This window comes from Physella acuta, unplaced genomic scaffold (assembly GCF_028476545.2).
Source record: "Physella acuta isolate Inbredline_101_S28 unplaced genomic scaffold, ASM2847654v3 ptg000456l, whole genome shotgun sequence".
Classification (NCBI taxonomy): Eukaryota; Metazoa; Mollusca; class Gastropoda; family Physidae; genus Physella; species Physella acuta.
In genome coordinates this window covers 374,429-392,948 of record NW_026731975.1, presented here as the reverse complement: position 1 = coordinate 392,948, position 18,520 = coordinate 374,429, and the positions used below count along the sequence as shown (strand labels likewise).

The window sequence follows — 18,520 nt, the reverse complement described above, 5'->3', positions numbered from 1 at the left end:
ACTTTATCTTTAGCTTTTTATAGTCTCACATTTTTCCCCTACAAAACTTTAACCCCTACTCTCATTTGACGTCTCACTTTTTACAATCTCACTTTTTATAGTCTCGCTTTTTAGTCTCACTTTTTATAGTCTCACTTTTTATAGTCTCACTTTTTATAGTCTCACTTTTTTACTACCAGACAACACACCTCACATTTCACTATCTCACTTTTTGGACGTCCATTAATTAACTAACAGAAAATCTTAGTTTTTTTTTTTTTTGCCTACCTTCTTTTCTAAAATACAACGCATTCTTAATAAAGCTGCATATTTGTTCTAAATTACAAAATGACAAACTAACTTTCATCAGTCTAGCTCAGCTAATTAAATACTAAAGAGGAATATGTTTAGGCTCATATCCAGGTGTTAATGTATGTTTGCTGGATTACTTTTTCTTCAAATGTACTGAAAAATAGTCCACATTTAAAGATAGGTCTTACATATTAAAAAAATTTAGCCTTGTTTTTGAAAAAAAAATTAAAATATATAAAGAAATAATATTTAAAATAAATAAATATTGTATCTTGTAAAATAGAACCTTTTATTTAAATCCTAGTATTCATTGACTGGTCTGACCATTGTTAGCGTAACGAGACATCTCGTTCAGGTCTACATGTAATTTAATTTAGTTCAGTGGCGTAGCAACCCCCCCCCCCCCTCAAACTTTCGATTTGCACCCCCTCAAACTTTCGATTTGCAACCCCACTCAAATTTTTCTCTATATTTTTGCTTTTTTTTGCCTTGGTGTCACCCCCCCCCCCCTTAAATGGCGTCACCCGGTGCGGTCCGCCCCCTCCGCCCCCCCCCCCTCGCTACGCCTCTGATTTTGTTTATTTAAAGCTATGAGAACTAACTACGCAGTCAAATGTGACCAGCATTTCAAATCTCTAGCAATACAGGTTCGGATATTTCTGTTGACAACCAAAAAGTTATTAACAAGTCAACAACAGCAAAAATAACGACACGCGTGAAAGAGGGGGGAAAAACACACGTCAATGTTTTGAATGCAATTACAATCATTTTCCATTAGTATGACCATATTTCTTATTGTTATACTCCACCCCCCCCCAACCTTACACAAGCCACAAACACACACCTCCACAAACACAATTGTTATCAATCAAATATCGCTCAATACAGTATGTAACTGTTACACATAACAGTATATCACTATGTCACATATAACAGTGTATAACTATGTTACCTATAACAGTATGTAAATATTACCTATAAAAGAGCATAAGTTACCTGCTACAATATGTAACTATTTTATTTTTAACAGGATGTACTCATAATACCTCTGCAGTATATATCTAATTTACCTAAAACAATATGTAACTATGTTACCTATAACAGTATGTAAATATTACCTATAAAATAACGTAACTGTATTACCTGCTCCAATATGTAGCTCTTTTATTTATAACGGGATGTACCTATAATACCTCTGCAGTATATATCTATTTTACCTAAAACGATACGTAACTATGTTCCCTGTAACAGGATACTACTGATACATACAACATTATGAAACTGTTACCTGAAACAATATGTAACTATGTTACCTATAACAGTATATCATTATGTTACCTATAACAGTATATCATTATGTTACCTATAACAGTATATCATTATGTTACCTATAACAGTATATCATTATGTTACCTATAACAGTATATCATTATGTTACCTATAACAGTATATCATTATGTTACCTATAACAGTATATCATTATGTTACCTATAACAGTATATCATTATGTTACCTATAACAGTATATCATTATGTTACCTATAACAGTATATCATTATGTTACCTATAACAGTATATCATTATGTTACCTATAACAGTATATCATTATGTTACCTATTTTCGTAGATTCTGAATTGTATCCGGAGAAAAGCGTTCGTGCAGAAGCTGATCAAATCTTTTGATTAACAAAGATTATCAATGGAAAAAATAAATCAAACTCCAAAAAAAATATTGTATAACAAATCAAAAAGAAAATAAATATTACAATACAGCCTTCGTGTGTTATAAGGGACAGCGTGGCCTAGAGGTAGAACGCTACACTGGATAACCCGAATGTCACGAGTTCGGATCCGGCTTATACAAGTCAGTGGAATGTCCCTGAGTCTACCCAACTCTGATGGGTACCTAACTCACGTTAGGGAAAGCGAACGCGGCTGGGCATAGTGATGACCACACTATCCCTTCATATGCCGAGGTCAAGAAACATTTACTCCACTTTATCTGCCCAATCTACTGATTCATACATGAATCTTCAATTGCGAAATCTGTACTACCATTTGCGATTCTTTTTTTTAAATAACAAAAGAGTAAAAAATTACTACAAAACAGCCTGTAAGGGTGATTAGTTTTTTTTTAAATAATCTCCAAACCTGACAAAATATTATCAAACGGCTAGGGTCAGGGCCTACTAGATCAGGCATCGTATTCTCAACTGCTGCATTGATTTTTATATTTTTTTTATGTGGGCTCTGAATTTTTTTTTCGTGCATGTCTGTCAGACACTAAGCTGCAATCTAGGCAGGATGGAATGGGTGGGGGGGGTGGAATTTTTTTTTGTCGGGCGAAAATATACAAGTAAACAAGCCCTTGGGGAAATTTGAATCGGATTGAGATAAATGAGGGCAGGGTGGGTAGACGAGGATCTGTAGAACTTCACGATGAACCTCGTGTAGAAATTCAATAAAATAAAAAAAAAAAATCAAGAAGAAAATCCGAAAACATTTCCTTCCCAATAGATTTATGCAGATTGTCGTGGTAGGCTAAGGGAAGACGGGCGTATTTGATCTTCTATTTTGAATGCATTGCGAATCCACAGAATCGATACTCGTTCTTTGATTCGTTTGTTTATTCATATATGCATTTTTTTTTCTTTCTTTGGCGTTCGCAGTCTTGTAAGAATGAAAGAGAAGAGATCAGGAAACGCCTGGCGATGTCGGCGGATGAGGAGTTTGGATTCGGGACGGATGACGACAGCGTGGGGGCGTCGGAGACGTTGTCCCCCCGGAAACAGAGGCTGCAGGTGAGTGGCGCTGGCGGACACACCCACTGATTAGGGTCACGGTGACTTATCAGTAGTTCAGGGGTCGTCCATAAATGACGTCACACTCGTAGTGGGGGGGTCCGTAATTTTGTGACGTTGTGTGATGAGCAGTGTTTCTTCTAGACTTTTTTCTTTGGGGGGACACTTGAAATTTTCGGGAGGCGGGGGGGGGGGGGTGGACACTGTTAAAAGTATAGATTTTCTATATGAATTCCATTTCGTTCGGGGGGAGGGGGCGGTAGACTTTCTTCATGGCCCCGAAGAGATGCCTGGAAGAAACTCCGGTGATGAGGGGGAGGGGACTCAGATGGTGTGACGTGTCACACTTTTGCATTATAAAAAAGCAATGTCAGAAAACGAGTTTTAGCCGTTATTTCGCGTTTTAGAAAAACTGTAGAAAAATGTAATAGGAGTTGATTAAAATACTATGATGACTGAGTTCAGACAAGATTTTGGAAAAATATCGATGTTTTAAGAAAAATTCAAGTGCAATTTTGAGGCAGGTTGTAGGCTGAGGTGTGACTTCATTTCCTCTTCTTGGCATTGAACCCTAAACCACTGCCCCCCCCCCCCCCCCCCAGCCTGGTTTGAAAAAGTTAATGTCATGCTAAAGACTTTTAAAAACTAAAATAAAATTGAGTTAATTTTCTCCAACAGTGGCATCCTCATGCATTATTCCCTCAACTCGTCACACTAATATTACTAAACCTATTTTAGGTTATCATTTTTTCTTTCAAATGACCAGACTTCTGATCATTGTGTGACGGGCTGATTGATTAGATTTATCGATCACTGATTACCACTGGCGTAGAATCTAGCACCAAACAATAACCAGAGTACCCAGTCGTCCAAAGGCAACATTTACGTCCTTAATTTTATTGGAAGATGACGGATGGCGTGGGTTTAAAAGTTTGACCGATGTTCTTCATTACTTTAAGATCAGTGTCATTAAATTACAATGATATTTTCTAACGCCCATGGAAATAGAAGAACCTTAACTCCAATGTATCTGAGACTTTCAGACAGACTTCTTTTAATTATTTACAAACTCATTAGAGGGTCGCGTTTACTTAAAAAGTTGGTCAAAAACTATTGCTTAGAACAAGGGTCTCCAAACTTTTCAGTCCGAGGGCCGCATTAACTATCAAATTTCAGTTCTGGGGGCAGTTTCTTCCATGCATGTCATTGATTTTTCTGGGCAAAGTTTCTCAGCCATCACCAACAAACGTTTTTTTCCGAGGACAAAAAGATCTCCGCGGGCCGGATGAGAGGACATCGCGGGCCGGATGCGGGCCGTAGTTTGGAGACCCCTGGCTTAGAAGATCAGAGTTTAGTTAATAAATGCTCAGGTATAGTTTAGTAGTCTGGTGCTAGGTCTATGAAAAGTCTTGATATTCTTTATGAACTCAAAGTTAAGACAATAGATAATAAATGCTCAAACTCACGATCAGAACATTAACTCTTTTAGCGTTCAACCAAAAAAAAAAGTGTGTTCACTTAAAAGTTCAATTTTAGCTCAGCTCAAGAAAAAAAAAAGAAAAAAAAAAGGAAGTCTAAATGGTACCATTATCTGACGTAATCAGAGTTTCTTCCAGGCTTCTCTTCGGAGGGGGGGGGGGCGGCAGGGCCCCCCTTAAGAAAGTCTACCGCCGCCCCCCCGCCCCCGAACGAAATGAAATTTATATAGAAAATATATACTTTTAACAGTGTCCGCCCCCCCCCCCCAAAGAAAGTCTACCGCCCCGCCCCCCCCCCCCCCCCTGGAGAAAAAAGTCTGGAAGAAACACTGGACGTAATCAAATCTTTTCTCAGGCTCGCCTTCAAGGTGCGCCGAACGGGATGCAGATCTGTTTCATGAACGATGACGTCCTAGATGATGATGAAGACGACGAGGCCAACGACGCAGGTGACGTCCAGACGTCAGCAGATGAAGGGGAGGCTAATCAGGTAAGTGACCATAACTGGTCAAATAAAGTTAACCTTCAGACTGTTGGAGGGAGGGGGGAGGCACGTTTTAAATAAAGTAAAGTTCCCTTTTCAAACCTGAGGGTCTATAGGGCAAGTGAAGTAGAGATTCTGTGACCTCGGCATATGAAGGGATAGTGTGGTCAGCACTACACCCAGCCGCCTTTACTTTCCCTAACTTGAGTTAGGTACCCATCAGAGTTGGGTGGACTCATGGACGGTCTACTGACTTGAACCCAGATTCGAACTCGAGACTTACGGGTTAGCAATCTACCGCTAGACCACTCCTCCCCATGGTGGGGGGGGGGTCATCTTGTGTTATCGTAATTTTCTGTGTTCAGTGTTGCAAGAAGAGCCACTGGTGTATACATTGTCGGTTGACTCTGTAGTTTTTTTCTTCTGAAATCTTTGATAAACCTGAATTACTTTTTTTTTTTAAATTCGTATCAGAAATATTACCAAAAAACGTTATCAAAACATTTAATTAATTTGTATTTGTTTTAATTGAATTGAAACACGTCACTTGAGGAAAATAAAAACTGTTTAATTAATTGAATATATTAGCTATTGATGAACAAAAAACTTCACACCATTTGTGTCAAGAAAAAGTATGGATTTTTATTTTTTATTTTTTTATTTTTTTTAAATATTTTTTTGTTACACGGGATGAAATTTTGATCTAATGTCAACAAAGTGACAACTTGCCTATGAATAATGTCCCTTTGTTTCGTCATGTTAATGTGGTTGTCACTTTCCTTGTGTAAACCCCTCCCCACTCCCCCTAGACAACCCACGCACACTCCCCCTCACTGTTTCCCTCCTTTACATCTTGTTACATCAGGTAGATGTGGTTGTCACTTTTCTTGTGTCAACCCTCCCCACTTCCTCTAGACAACCCCACACCCACTCCCACACGCTGTTTCCTTCATTGACATCTTGTTACATCAGGTAAATGTGGTTGTCATTTTCCTTGTATCAACCCCCTCCCTCCTCTTTACAACCCCACCCACTCCCTCTCACTATTCACCTCCTTGACATCTTGTTACATCAGGTAAATGTGGATATCACTTTTCTTGTGTCAACCCTCCCAACTTCCTCCAGACAACCACCACCCATCCGCCTTACTGTTTTCTTCCTTCTTTGACATCCGCGTATTTTCCATGACCCGAACATGTTCGGGTGCAGGCGTCGTTTCATGTGTTGACTGATCCAATTACACGCCATTATCAGCGTCTGGGTAGTCCAGACGAACGGGCATCAGTTTTCATGCACAACATGGGACCGGTGCAGTAAATCTTCACGTTTTATGGCTCTCGACTTTCTCATCCCACCCACCTCAATGATGGCGGCTCTCGAGTCTCGCGGATTCTCGTGGTCTTGACGCGACATACGTAAAGTGATAATAAAATGGCGAGTGTCTCGGAGTTTTAAGGTTAGAGAGGATCAAGGGTTGGGGTGGGGGGGGGGGTAGATTGATGAGAGAAAAAATATGGAGTGGAGAAATAAAATGTATGAATCTGGTAGGAGAAATCAATAGGAAATAAATTATATGGTGATAGATTGTAGTGGATGATGGATGTTAATGCAGAATAAGTTGACTGATGGATCGAATACAGGATAAACTGATGGATAGTTTTGATTTAGGATGTTGCATGTTGTTGCTTGGATGATGTTTTTATATTAGCTTGATTAATGGTGATGGCAGATAATTAAGAATTATAAAACGATACATTAAAAAAATTCAAATTAACTTTTTTTTTCGTGATGTACTCTGTATCTATGCTATAAAAATAAACTTTATAGAAGTTTCAAACAAATAATAATATCTGGTTTAGCAAACGTCAATGTTAGAATAAAATTTAGTAACATTTTGTAAAATCCATGCTGTTATTGTAGCGAACAATCCATGCAACCAAAAAGTATAAAGAAATTGAAACAGAAATAAATGGTATATCTGAAAATTATCCAGATTTAAAAAAAAAAATAGTTTACAGAGGTGTACGTGTCTATGTAGTATAGCGCCTGAGTAACCGCTAAACGTATATACACATACTGAATTGCATATCAACCGACGCGGTCTATACTCTAGCCTTAGAAAACCCAACTCTGATAAAATAAATCAGGAGTGATCTCCCCTAAACTTTCTGGAATATTCTTATATAACACTACGGGGGATGGAAATCTCGATTTCGATTTTTTTTTGAACGATTACAATACTTCCTCCATACTTCGCATTCGAGCAAGTTAAAAATAATTCTGTATGGACGAACTTTCTGAATTTGAGACCACTGTGGGGTTCGTCTACGATGTTGAATTTGATGCTTGCTTCTCTCCCATGTTACATTTTAGAACGAAGAAAATATCTAACTCCTATATTAATCAATGCAACACTAGATCTTTCCTGCAAATGTATATGAACATGCTGTAAACTGGGAAAAAACGCATTGACTTAAATATACATGGTTATATATAACAGGAACAGATGTTGATTTAATTACTCATTAACTTAATCAATTGTGTTGTATTTGTTCCCTCCTACCCCAGTATAATTGCTTGACAATTACAAATATTGTGCGAATGTGTAATATAAAGCTAGAGCTGAGTAAAAGAGACCCAAGTTTGTTCCAAGAGATGTGTGGGGAGGGGTGGGGAGCAGGGGTTGTTTAACACAAATCATGTTTCAATTGTTCTATTGGACAGTCTTAAAATTGTATAAGAGCTTGTCATGATGGCTGTGTTTATTTTTGTACGACTGAATTGAATATGTCAGAAAAACTTGTTCCGAATCAAGACGGAGAACAATTGTATTTTTTTTTTTTTTGGAAACATCGAGATTCGATTGGACAAAAGGAAATCATGGCTATATAGGAAGAGGAAATTGTGTGCGCGCGCAGCGTCTATCGAGGTGATTGGTTGTCCAGATTTAATAAATTTTGTCTGCCAAAATGGTAGAATTAAGTTGGTGGTCTTATATTTCCTGGCTTTGGTATGGTAATTCTAGCAAATCTGGACAAAATTATGTGGTTGAATTAAATCAGTTTTGGTAGACTAACGCAGGGTTTGGAATGGATATATATATATATATATATATATATATATATATATATATATATATATATATATATATATATATATATATATATATATATATATATATATAGTTAATTAAACTTATAATTTTCGCAAATGTTCCTAATGTGAATTCGCCTAAATCTAATTTGATTCAACATTTGATGTTATAGTCTCTAAAACTGGTCTCTAATGTTTTTTTTTAAACAAGCTAAGCAACAAAAAATAGAAATGTTGTCTGTGTTAGATTTGTCAGAAGCCATTAAACTCAAAATCCGTTTAATGTGATCCAAATCTGTTTAATGTTATCGACATCTGGTTCATGTTATCGACCTGAATGAGACAAAATAAACAAAAAGAACGGATATTTGCAATAGCCTGCCTTGAGATTTCCTTTACTCCATAACTTATCGTGTTTTATATCAGTGCGTGACAGACCTTCTACAGAGCACCACAATTTGAAAGCTACACAAATATAAAAAGTTTCATCGAATTTACGTTTTATTTTTTATTTATTTATTTAAACTGAATATTTTCTGTTAAATTATTGCAAATAAATTAACAATCGTTTGTATGTTTAATTGTGTAGGCTAACAAACATAGAACAACTACATATTAACGTATCACCACCAATTAAAGTAAAAGTAAAATACCCTTTAAAACCTTATGGTTCACGTGGCAGGTGAAGCAGAGTTCACCTCGGCATATGAAGGGATAGTGTGGTAAGCACTATGCCCAGCGGCCATTACTTTCCCTAACGTTTATCAAGTACCCATTAGAGTTAGGTGTACTCAGACGCGTTACGGACTTTAACCCGGGATCCGAACTCGAGACTTTCTGGTTAGCAGCCTAGCGCTCCCCACTTATGTGTTATGTAAATACGAGCCGACACGCGGCGTATCACACGCCGCTATTTTGTTGTTTTATTTTCTACTTTTCAGTAATTCATAATTTGTGAATTCGGCAGTACCAATGCTGCCACTGAAAATATTTGCTTTAAAACACTAAAACCCTCCTTTCCCCAACCCCTACCCCCCCCCCCCCACGTGAAAGCAGCCTCCACTTAGTTACTTCCCCTAAGTATAAAATAGTTTTAAACTAAATTATCTGCCCCTAATAGCCGTCACTAAACCCGGCTCTACGATGTAAACGTTTAGCGTGAACAACAGCTCACCAGACCATGTGGGTGTGGGGGTGGTTGCGATATGCCTAGAGAGGAAAAGAGGGGACTGCTCTGCGCGCTTGCAGCTTGTTTTCTAACGTCTCCCAGAAGAGAATTATATGTATAGATGTGCACGATACCTAGTGTACATTTTTTACATTATAACCCTCTACGACCACGCGATACTGTTCGTTATACGGAAACATTTGGAGAAAAATCTAATACACTCAGTCTTTACTGTTTAATTTACAATATACGTATGTTATGTGGAATTCTCTTCTTCTTCTTCGTTCTTAATTATTAGTGTTGAAGGGGATCGAGATTTATCTGCCAGTGGGTTTGAACTCGAGACTTTGTTCGAATTTATCAACCATGAGCTTTTTGCCGACTCGACCACGCCTCCAACACAATTAAGCGTTACGTGTCAACTGGTTATGCGCCATTGAGGCCATTGACTCCGATTTCAGCCTGCTTTTCTTTTTGGATTTGCTTCCATAGCCTTTGTCCAACCAAGAACAAACTACAAGGCAGCAGTTGTTTAATTTTGGAGTTGTCTCTCCAAGAAGAGTGGCTGTCCCCAGCTAACGAGCCTCATCTGCCCGAGGGTTCGAACTCGAGACTTTTCGGTTTAGCAACCATGAGCTTTACCGACTCGACCACGCCGAACTCCCTTATGTGGAATGAAGAGGAGGGAATACAGATCAGCTGATTTTTTTTTTTTTAAAAAAGGCTAACGGTTGATAAATTAAAGAATGTACATCACATGAAATAAGTCATTTGGGAAAATAAAAATCAAGACGCGTTTGTCGAGTGTGGGAGGGGAGGAAAGTGGGGGGGGGGGGGGGGGGGGGGGCTGGTAATACATTAATGTCTGAGTTAGTTCGTGTTTGTGAAGGACCGGACAACTCCATTAGTGGGCTGAACCATTTCTCTGACATCACGATGTTACGTTTTATAAGTATTTAATGTTCGCGTCCTGGGCGAGTTGGGCTAATTGAGGTCCGTGAATTATTGATCGCTTAAGTACGATAACTCGTTTCAGGGGAAATAACTCTTTAAGTTAACTCCCTTTCTTGGTATCGCCGTGTTAAGTTTACCTGAGTATATTTTTCAGGTTCATTAGACATGATGGTAATTTTGTTTCGTTGATTTCAAACACGCTTTTGTAATATCTTTATAGGATTGTTTCGACTAGACGTGAATGGTCCATTAAAAGCAAATTCAAAACTACCTCCTCCACTACACATCCCCCTCTCCACCTCCCCAACCCCACCCTCCCCCAGCAATTAAAAAAGTCATCAGTTGGTTTTTCAGAATGGTCCGCTATTCTATAATTTCAAGATGTGTTGTCTATTACAATTTAGACGAAGTTTTAGCACCATTTGTAACAGCCACAAGCTAATCAGCCTGCTAATTATTTCTTATATTATCTGCATAACATCTAATTCCTTACAGCTATAACCATTAGCTGCAGTTAATCCTAAGTTTTATGATTATGCTAGATGTACTTTTTATCGATGTTTGTAAACAAAAGAATTATGTTAGAGTAGCTTCCCCTTTGTTTATGTTTATTATTTAGCACACATATCTAATATATAAAGCTCAGTTCTGTAACGTGTGGCAAAAGAAAGTTTGTCGTTGACACTTCTATGGATTTAAGTGTTAGATTTTTTATCGTGCTCATAGTCTAAATTTACGAGTTAAAAAATTACCATTGAAAGTCTTTAAAACAATGTTTACTCTATTTACTTAGAAGAATAATTTTCAATTATGAACACGACATAAAATGTTTAAAAAGTGTATCGACGTTTATAAAATTTCTAAAATTGTGTCGGAAATGTATTGACTGCACAGTTACTTCCCTTTAATAAAAAAAAATTCTTAAAAAGAAAGAATTTACATTTTATTACTTTGTTTTTGGTGTTAAGAAATAATAAAAAAAATTACATAATTAGCGGGGATTGATTAAGTGCAATGTCGTTAGGTATTTTTAACACTGCCTTTTATTTATTCTATACACTGAACATACTGTTCAATAATTTTTTTTTTTTAAATCAATAACATTTAATAAGCCAGGTCCTACAAATCCTATATGTTTATTTCTTTCCATTTACGGATAATCTTGGAGTATTATCATTTTTGTTCACTAAATTGAAACAGGCGCGTCCGCCGGCGCCCTTGCACGGTTCGATTTGGCACCCTGGGCTATCATGTGAGCGCTATGCTGCATAGTTTTGTTTTTAACAGTGCGATAGACTATGGGTAAGAAAGGTTACTATAGTCTTTAAGTGAATCAAATCCGGGCGTCCTCCGGCACCCCGACAGGGTGCTATTTGGCGCCCCGGGCCTTCCGGTGTACGCTATGGTATATACGTTCGCGTGAGTTCAAAAGACTATGAATAAGTTATGTACTATAGTCGTTTACTAAGTTCAATCAGGCGGTGACGTCATGGTGCGTCCTCTGGCGCCCAGACAGGGTGCTATTTGGGGTCCCGGGCCTCCCGTGTTCGGTTTCGCGCCTACGTTCATTAAAGTGAGTGCAAAAGACTATGAATAAGTTGGGGTACTATAGTCGTTTATTAAGCTGAAACAGGCGATTCCGCCCCGGGCTAGACTCTGAGCACTGTGCGTTCATGTTCGCGTTAGTGTTTTCTTTGTGTTTAGGTTGGGTTTGCGTTAGTGGTTGCGTTTTGATTTGGTTCGTTTTTGTTCTTTCTTTTTTCGTTTTCGTTTGTGTTTTATTTTCTTTGCGTTTGTGTTTGTATTTGTGTTTGTGGTTGGTTTTGCGTTTGTATTTGGTTTGTTTTCGTTTGTTTTTTCGTTTGTGTTTTTTTCTTTGGGTTTGTGGTTGGTTTTACATTTGGATTTGGTTTGTTTTCGTTTGCTTTTTCGTTTGTTTTTTTTCTTTGTGTTCGTATTGGTGTTTGTGGTTGTGGTTGGGTTAGTTGTTAGGTTTTTGTTTTCGTTTGTATTTGTAATTGTGTTAGCGTTATGTTTGCGTTTTGTTGTTTTGGTTTTGGTTTGGGTGTGCAATGCCGGGTTTATGATGATTACTAAACACACAGGTAATGGTCTTTAACAGAAAGGTTTTTCACAGAAGCCAGAGCAGGGCCTGGCCGGGACGGCTAGTTCGTCATATAGAAACTATAGTGAGGGAAGTGACATGTGTTGAAGAGTTAGAGAATGGGGAGGGGATGGGGAGGAGGTATAAAGATTGGGAAAGGTTAGTAGAGTTAGTTATCGTTCAGTTATCGTAGTATCCTAGTCTTATGTTATTGAAGTAAAAAAGTATTGTTATTGCAAGTCATCTGAGATGGTCATTGCTAATGTTTATACTGATCCAAGTGCAATAAAGAAGAAACCTAAAAACGGATTGTGTGGCAAATTGAGTTAGGTTAAGTTATAGTTATCGGCGCTCTCAAAGATCCCGTACCTACAACACTACACATCGTATAATTATTGTTTTTTGTTTGTTTGTATTTTTTTTACATCATATTTTTTTAAAAAGTTGAATTGTGCAGTATTCGATCATTGAGTGACCACATGTTTAGAGTCCTAGGCTGTCAAGATAAGGTCACTGCGACCTTAAAGCGACTCGGTGGAGGGGGGGGGGGAAGGGGGTAGATAAGTGTTACTGATCAGCAGCTTTGAAGTGGACATCTGACTGACAACCGGCCAAATTTATCATACTAAAATAACTCTTAGCTGGAACCAGGCTTAGTGACTAATTGAGGCTTGGAGATATTTTTCTTTGTGGGAGTGAGCTCCCTTTTTTTCCCCGATTCTATTTTTGTAATGGATACGTTCCTGGGGTTAAAAAAAAAAATGTCAATGTTAGCCCAAGAGACCCTCCCACCTCTCAAAAATGTCGCCTTCTTCATTAGAAGATAACAGAGTTAATTAAAGAATTTTTTTTTAAAATGTGCTTTAATTAGCGATTCTTCTGCTAGGAGAGAAAAGAAAATCACACGGGGGTGAAGCCCTAGAAAAAATAAATTCTATGTTACAGATAATTAGCCCAGAGAAGGGTTTTGTCTTAGAGAAGGAATGTATTGTGCCTAACTAAGGGAAGTAAATCTTGCTAATGAAGGGACGCTATTCAAAAATATAGGGTTGTTTTTACTAGTACATGGCAACGTTGATAAGGATATTTTTTAAGAATTGTGGTTTTATATTAAGATTAAAGTAGTGCTCCCAGCTTTCGTACATTTGACTTTGTTACTGTTTCCGTTATTGCTCATTACTTTACTTTGTTACTGATGATGGTATTGCTGATAACTTTGTAACTTATTTTTTTATTACATTGTTTCTGTTAACCGTGTTACTATTAAACTTGTAACTGTTAAACTAGTTACTTTTAAACTTGTTAAACATGTTACTGTTAAACTTGTTACTGTTGAACTTGTTACTGTTGAACTTGTTACTGTTGAACTTGTTACTGTTAAACTTGTCACTATTAAACTCGTAACTGTTAAACTTCTTACTTTTAAACTTGCTAAACATGTTACTGTTAAACTTGTTACTGTTGAACTTGTTACTGTTGAACTTGTTACTGTTAAACTTGTTACTGTTAACCTTGTTACTGTTAAACTTGTTACCGTTAAACTTGTCACTGTTAACCTTGTTACCTTTGAACTTGTTACCTTTAAACTTGTCACTGTTAACCTTGTTACCGTTAACCTTGTTACCGTTAAACCTGTAACTGTTCAACTTGTTGATGTTAACATTTGTACCGTGAACCATGTCAGCCCCCCCCCCCCCCCCATACCGTAAACCCCTGTATTGGAAAACTTGATCCATTTAGAGCCACGAAGCTGAGTAAATCAAATTTTCTTTCCTCTTGGTCGACTAACGGAACTGACAAGTTTGACTGACCCTATTATGGTTCGGTAAAGTACGTTATTTCACTAAGGCGCTGTCACAATAGTTTGACAAGCGTACTGCTCAAGTTAACTCCTGTCAAGTTAACGAAATGACAAGTGAATGGTCAAGTTAACAAAATGACGAGTGTATGGTCAAGTTAACGAAATGACAAGTGTATGGTCCAGTTAACGAAATGACGAGTGTATGGTCAAGTTAACGAAATGACAAGTGTATGGTCAAGTTAACCAAATGACAAGTGCATTGTCAAGTTAACGAAAAGAAGGGTGTATATCAGGTCCCATGTGTGGCATTGAGCTTACATACCGTCATCCCTTTCTCCTTCTATTTCATTCTTAATTGAAAGAGTGAGGGATGAAACAACAAGCCAACATGCTCAGTTTTCCCTTCCAACATAATTAAGTATAGCAACATGCTATACACATTATAGCCTGTCGACCCAACATTATGCTTTTCTTTAGTTGCAAGACAGCAGTTAATCCTCTAGATAGAACACTAAGCTCAGATAGCGAGTCTTATCCGGGAACCGAACTCCGGACATTTGGGCTAGCAGCCACGTACTCTATCACCCAACCTTTCCATCCCTACACTGCTTTAATTTATCCCTTGCAACCCCCCTTTCTCCTTCCCTACGTCCCACCCCCTCCCCACCCCCTCCCCAAACACCCACATTCTAATTCCCTTAATAACCTAGCCCTACACCACCCACTCCCTTAATGAATCTCACTTCCAAGCATACCCACCAATACACACAAAAAAATCAAGTTTAAAACCGGTACGTTATGACATATAAAAACTGACGCGTCCGTCCCGGGGACAATGTATGTTAGTTCTCCGTACTGTTTGATGTTGTCACTGGGGCTTCGATCTATCGGGAATCAATCGAAGGTGGATATAGATTTTTGATACATTCTTGCACAGCTCCGTAAACCGGATGAGGTCATGCTTAGAGTTTTCTAGGCTGTTCTGTTGTGTAGGTTATGTACTCAGCTTTTTAAATATAACTTCAGGCGTAACGCGAGGTGATATAAGGGGTTGTATATATATATATATATATATATATATATATATATATATATATATATATATATATATATATATATATATATATATTATATATATATATATATATATGTGTGTGTGTGTGATGTAACGTTAGCTGGGATGAGAGGAGGATCTGACTTCTATCACAGCAAACTATGGGGGGGGGGGGAGAGAAGGGACAGAGCTTAGTAACATGACGTGGAAATCATTTATGTTCAAAAGTTAAAATAATAATAGATACATACGTTAGCGGTATGATTTTTAATGCTATACTCTTTATGAAAAGTTGTCCCTTTGGACCGAAAATTTCACATGGCAGATGAAGTAGAGTTTTATGTTTTTAGACCTTGTAATATAAAGGGATTGCGTGGTCAACCATATGTCCAGTCGCCTTTACTTTCCGTAACGTGGGCCCGGTACCCAATAGAGCTGGGTGGACTCAAGAACGTCCATGCAGTCGCGAGTCCGGACCGAGATTCGAACTCCAGACCTTCGGGTTAGCTGTTAAAAAGTCGAGGGTATCCTTTTACTGAAGGCGTGAGGCAGAACGCTGCTAGAGGTGTGGGACTATCTCAGACACCTTCGTTTTGTAATTAACGCCTTACCCAGTCTGACCTTTTCGTTTTGTAATTAACGCCTTACCCAGTCTGACCTTATTAGATATTCAGCCCCTAATCTAACCTGGTCTAATTACATTACACCTACACATTGGCCTAAATAAGAAACCACGAATAAAATAAATCATTAAACCTAACCTAGCCACTGAGACATATACACATTACCCTATCCTAATTTCAACCACACCTTAAATAACATTGAAAGCACAAATCACAAAAATCTTGTTCAAAATCCCTATTTCACACACGCAAATTAAATCGAGTCCAAATTTTTAGGCAAACTTTTAAGACGACCTTGTCATCAAAATTACTTTTCACACAGCCCCATTACCCGAGTACTTTGTTTATTTTGCTATTTTTGTAGTCATCAATAGATTTCCAATGATGCACTTTAGCTAGGCCTACCGAAACATCGTGGAACTATAGTTACAGAGAGGCTACTCCACTTTAGCTAGTGATCAGAGTACATAAAGAATCCTCTTTAGAACTAGCGATCCATTTAGCAGATGAAGTAGAGTTAATGTGTTACTTGACCTCGGTATATGAAAGGATAATATGATCAGCACTATGTCTTCAGACCTGAGTGGATTCAGGGACGTTCCACGGACTTGAACCCGGATTCGAACTCAAGACTTTCAGGTTAGCAGTCTAGTACTCTACCGCTAGGCCACAGAGTACATACGCTTTGGGGAAAAAAACTGCACCGGAAAAATACAGACTACCTAATGCACTAACAGAAACGAAATGTACCCCAAAAAGCAGGCAAAACAGAAATGTGCAAACAAAATATTGCCATTTAGAACCATACGCTCTATGTTTATTTTTTCGCACAGATAATGGGGTTGTCGGAAAAGTATAGTGAAACGAAGAAAACAAAATATTCCGATAGTAAAAAATATATTTTTAATTCTTGAAACAGCTGTGCAGTAAAGCATTCATTAAGCGATGATTGTCACAGTTCTGTAGGTACTAATTAGATAGAGTTTATGTGCGTTTAAATATATAAATTGCTTGTAGGAATAATTTATTTCTAATTTGGCTTTATTAGGTTGTTTTTTATTATCAGGTTAATTAGAAAGTGCACTAACTGATATCTTGATTAGAGGTCAAAGTTCAAAACGGTCATGTATTTTATTCGAGCGCGGACAAAACATTTTTTTAAAAAGATGGAATGATGTGTTTTGAGGCTGTCCCATAAAGTATTGGCAATAATGACGGCATGACAAAACAGAAAGAGAACACAGGTGTAATTCATCTTCCTGCCCGGGCACAATGCCCTAGGATGAGAAGGGGTGGGCAGGGTATGGGTCAGGAAAGGGGGTGGGGAAATACGGATGGGGAAAGGAGAGAAGGGGGCTCTGTGGGTTTTTTTTTAAAATGGAGATTAACTTGAAAAATGGATGCGTAGGTTTGTGAGCGCGGCAGGTCCCATTGGAAATCTTTCGACATAGTCACGTGATATAAGGTTGGGCTTTATCCTGAAAAATTAATGGTTGGGTGATTCCACGAGTGTGGGTGTGTCTGTATGTAGGTTAAGGTTATGTGTGTCAGTGTGTGTAATTCTGTGTCTGTATGTAAGCTATATATGTTGTTGTATGTAGGCCATCTGTGTTAGTGTGCGTAATAGTGTGTGTCTGTATGTAGTCTATGTGTGTAAGTGCGTGTAGATGTGTGTGTTTGTCTGTGTGTGGGCTAAGTGTGTAAGCGTGTGTAGATGTATGTGTGTTTCTGTGTATAGGCTATGTGTTTAGTGTGAGTAAATGTGTGTGTGTCTGTATGTCGACTATGTGTGTAAGTATGGGCAGATGTATGTATATTGCTGTATGTAGGCCATACTTGTAAGTGTGGGTAGATGTATGTGTGTGTCTGCATGTAAGCTATGTGTTTAGTGTGAGTAAACGTGTGTGTTTATGAATGCAGGCTATATGTGTAAGTATGCGTAATTGTGTGTCTGTATGTAGGCTATGTGTGTAAGGGAGGATATACGTATGTGTTGCTGTATGTATGTAAGTATGGGTTAAGTGTGAATTTACGTGTGTGTTGCTGTATGTAGGCTATGTGTGTAAGTGTAGGTATACGTGGTTGATATTGCATGTAGACATTAGTTTATGTTTGAGATTGTGTTTGTATGTTATGCGTGTTTCGAGTGTATACATATGCGTGTGTCTTTGTATGTCGGAGATTTGTTGTTGCCCTATACTCCACAGGGAGTGATGAGGGTTAAGTTAAGTAAGTAAGTGTCTTTGTATGTAGGCTACATGTCTTAATGTGGGTGTACATTTTTTCTGATTAACTTGTTAGATCTATATCGATTGGGGGGGGGGGGGGGGGGGGGGAATTTGCAAAATAGTTTGAAAAAAAACGAAAGAAAAAATAAGTTGTCTTATATTTCAAATGATGGCGGGGTGGAATTTGTCTTAAGACAACACCGTCAAAACCAGCAGTTTTTAAATGACGTGTCTAACAGTCGTTGATTGAAACTTCAAACCACAAAGTAAACGAGCAACGTTTGTGTTACAAAATTCCTCCCTTACCATGTCAATCAGTGTGTTTACCTTCCCTTTTATACCCCACCCTGGCTCGACCCCCACCCTCCCACCCCATGCCGTGAGTACCCAACACGTGGTGCACGTTTGCTGTCAAACATAACAGCAGACGATAAGGTTCTAGT

At 38.2% G+C, this 18,520-nt stretch overlaps 2 protein-coding genes across 5 annotated transcripts in view; one reads left to right on the top strand and one right to left on the bottom strand.

Moving 5' to 3' along the window:
- The window catches only part of LOC131943458 (nuclear cap-binding protein subunit 2), a 204,318-nt gene that overhangs the window by 111,300 nt on the left and 74,498 nt on the right, over positions 1-18,520 (bottom strand). The gene's annotated exons all lie outside the window — the stretch shown is intronic.
- The window catches only part of LOC131943456 (uncharacterized), a 134,977-nt gene that overhangs the window by 89,151 nt on the left and 27,306 nt on the right, over positions 1-18,520 (top strand). For all 3 annotated transcript variants that reach the window (XM_059303602.1, XM_059303604.1, XM_059303603.1), the window contains exons 5-6: positions 2,959-3,090; positions 4,924-5,058. In XM_059303602.1, coding sequence (XP_059159585.1) covers positions 2,959-3,090; positions 4,924-5,058 — 267 coding nt within the window. The remainder of the gene's footprint in view (positions 1-2,958; positions 3,091-4,923; positions 5,059-18,520) is intronic.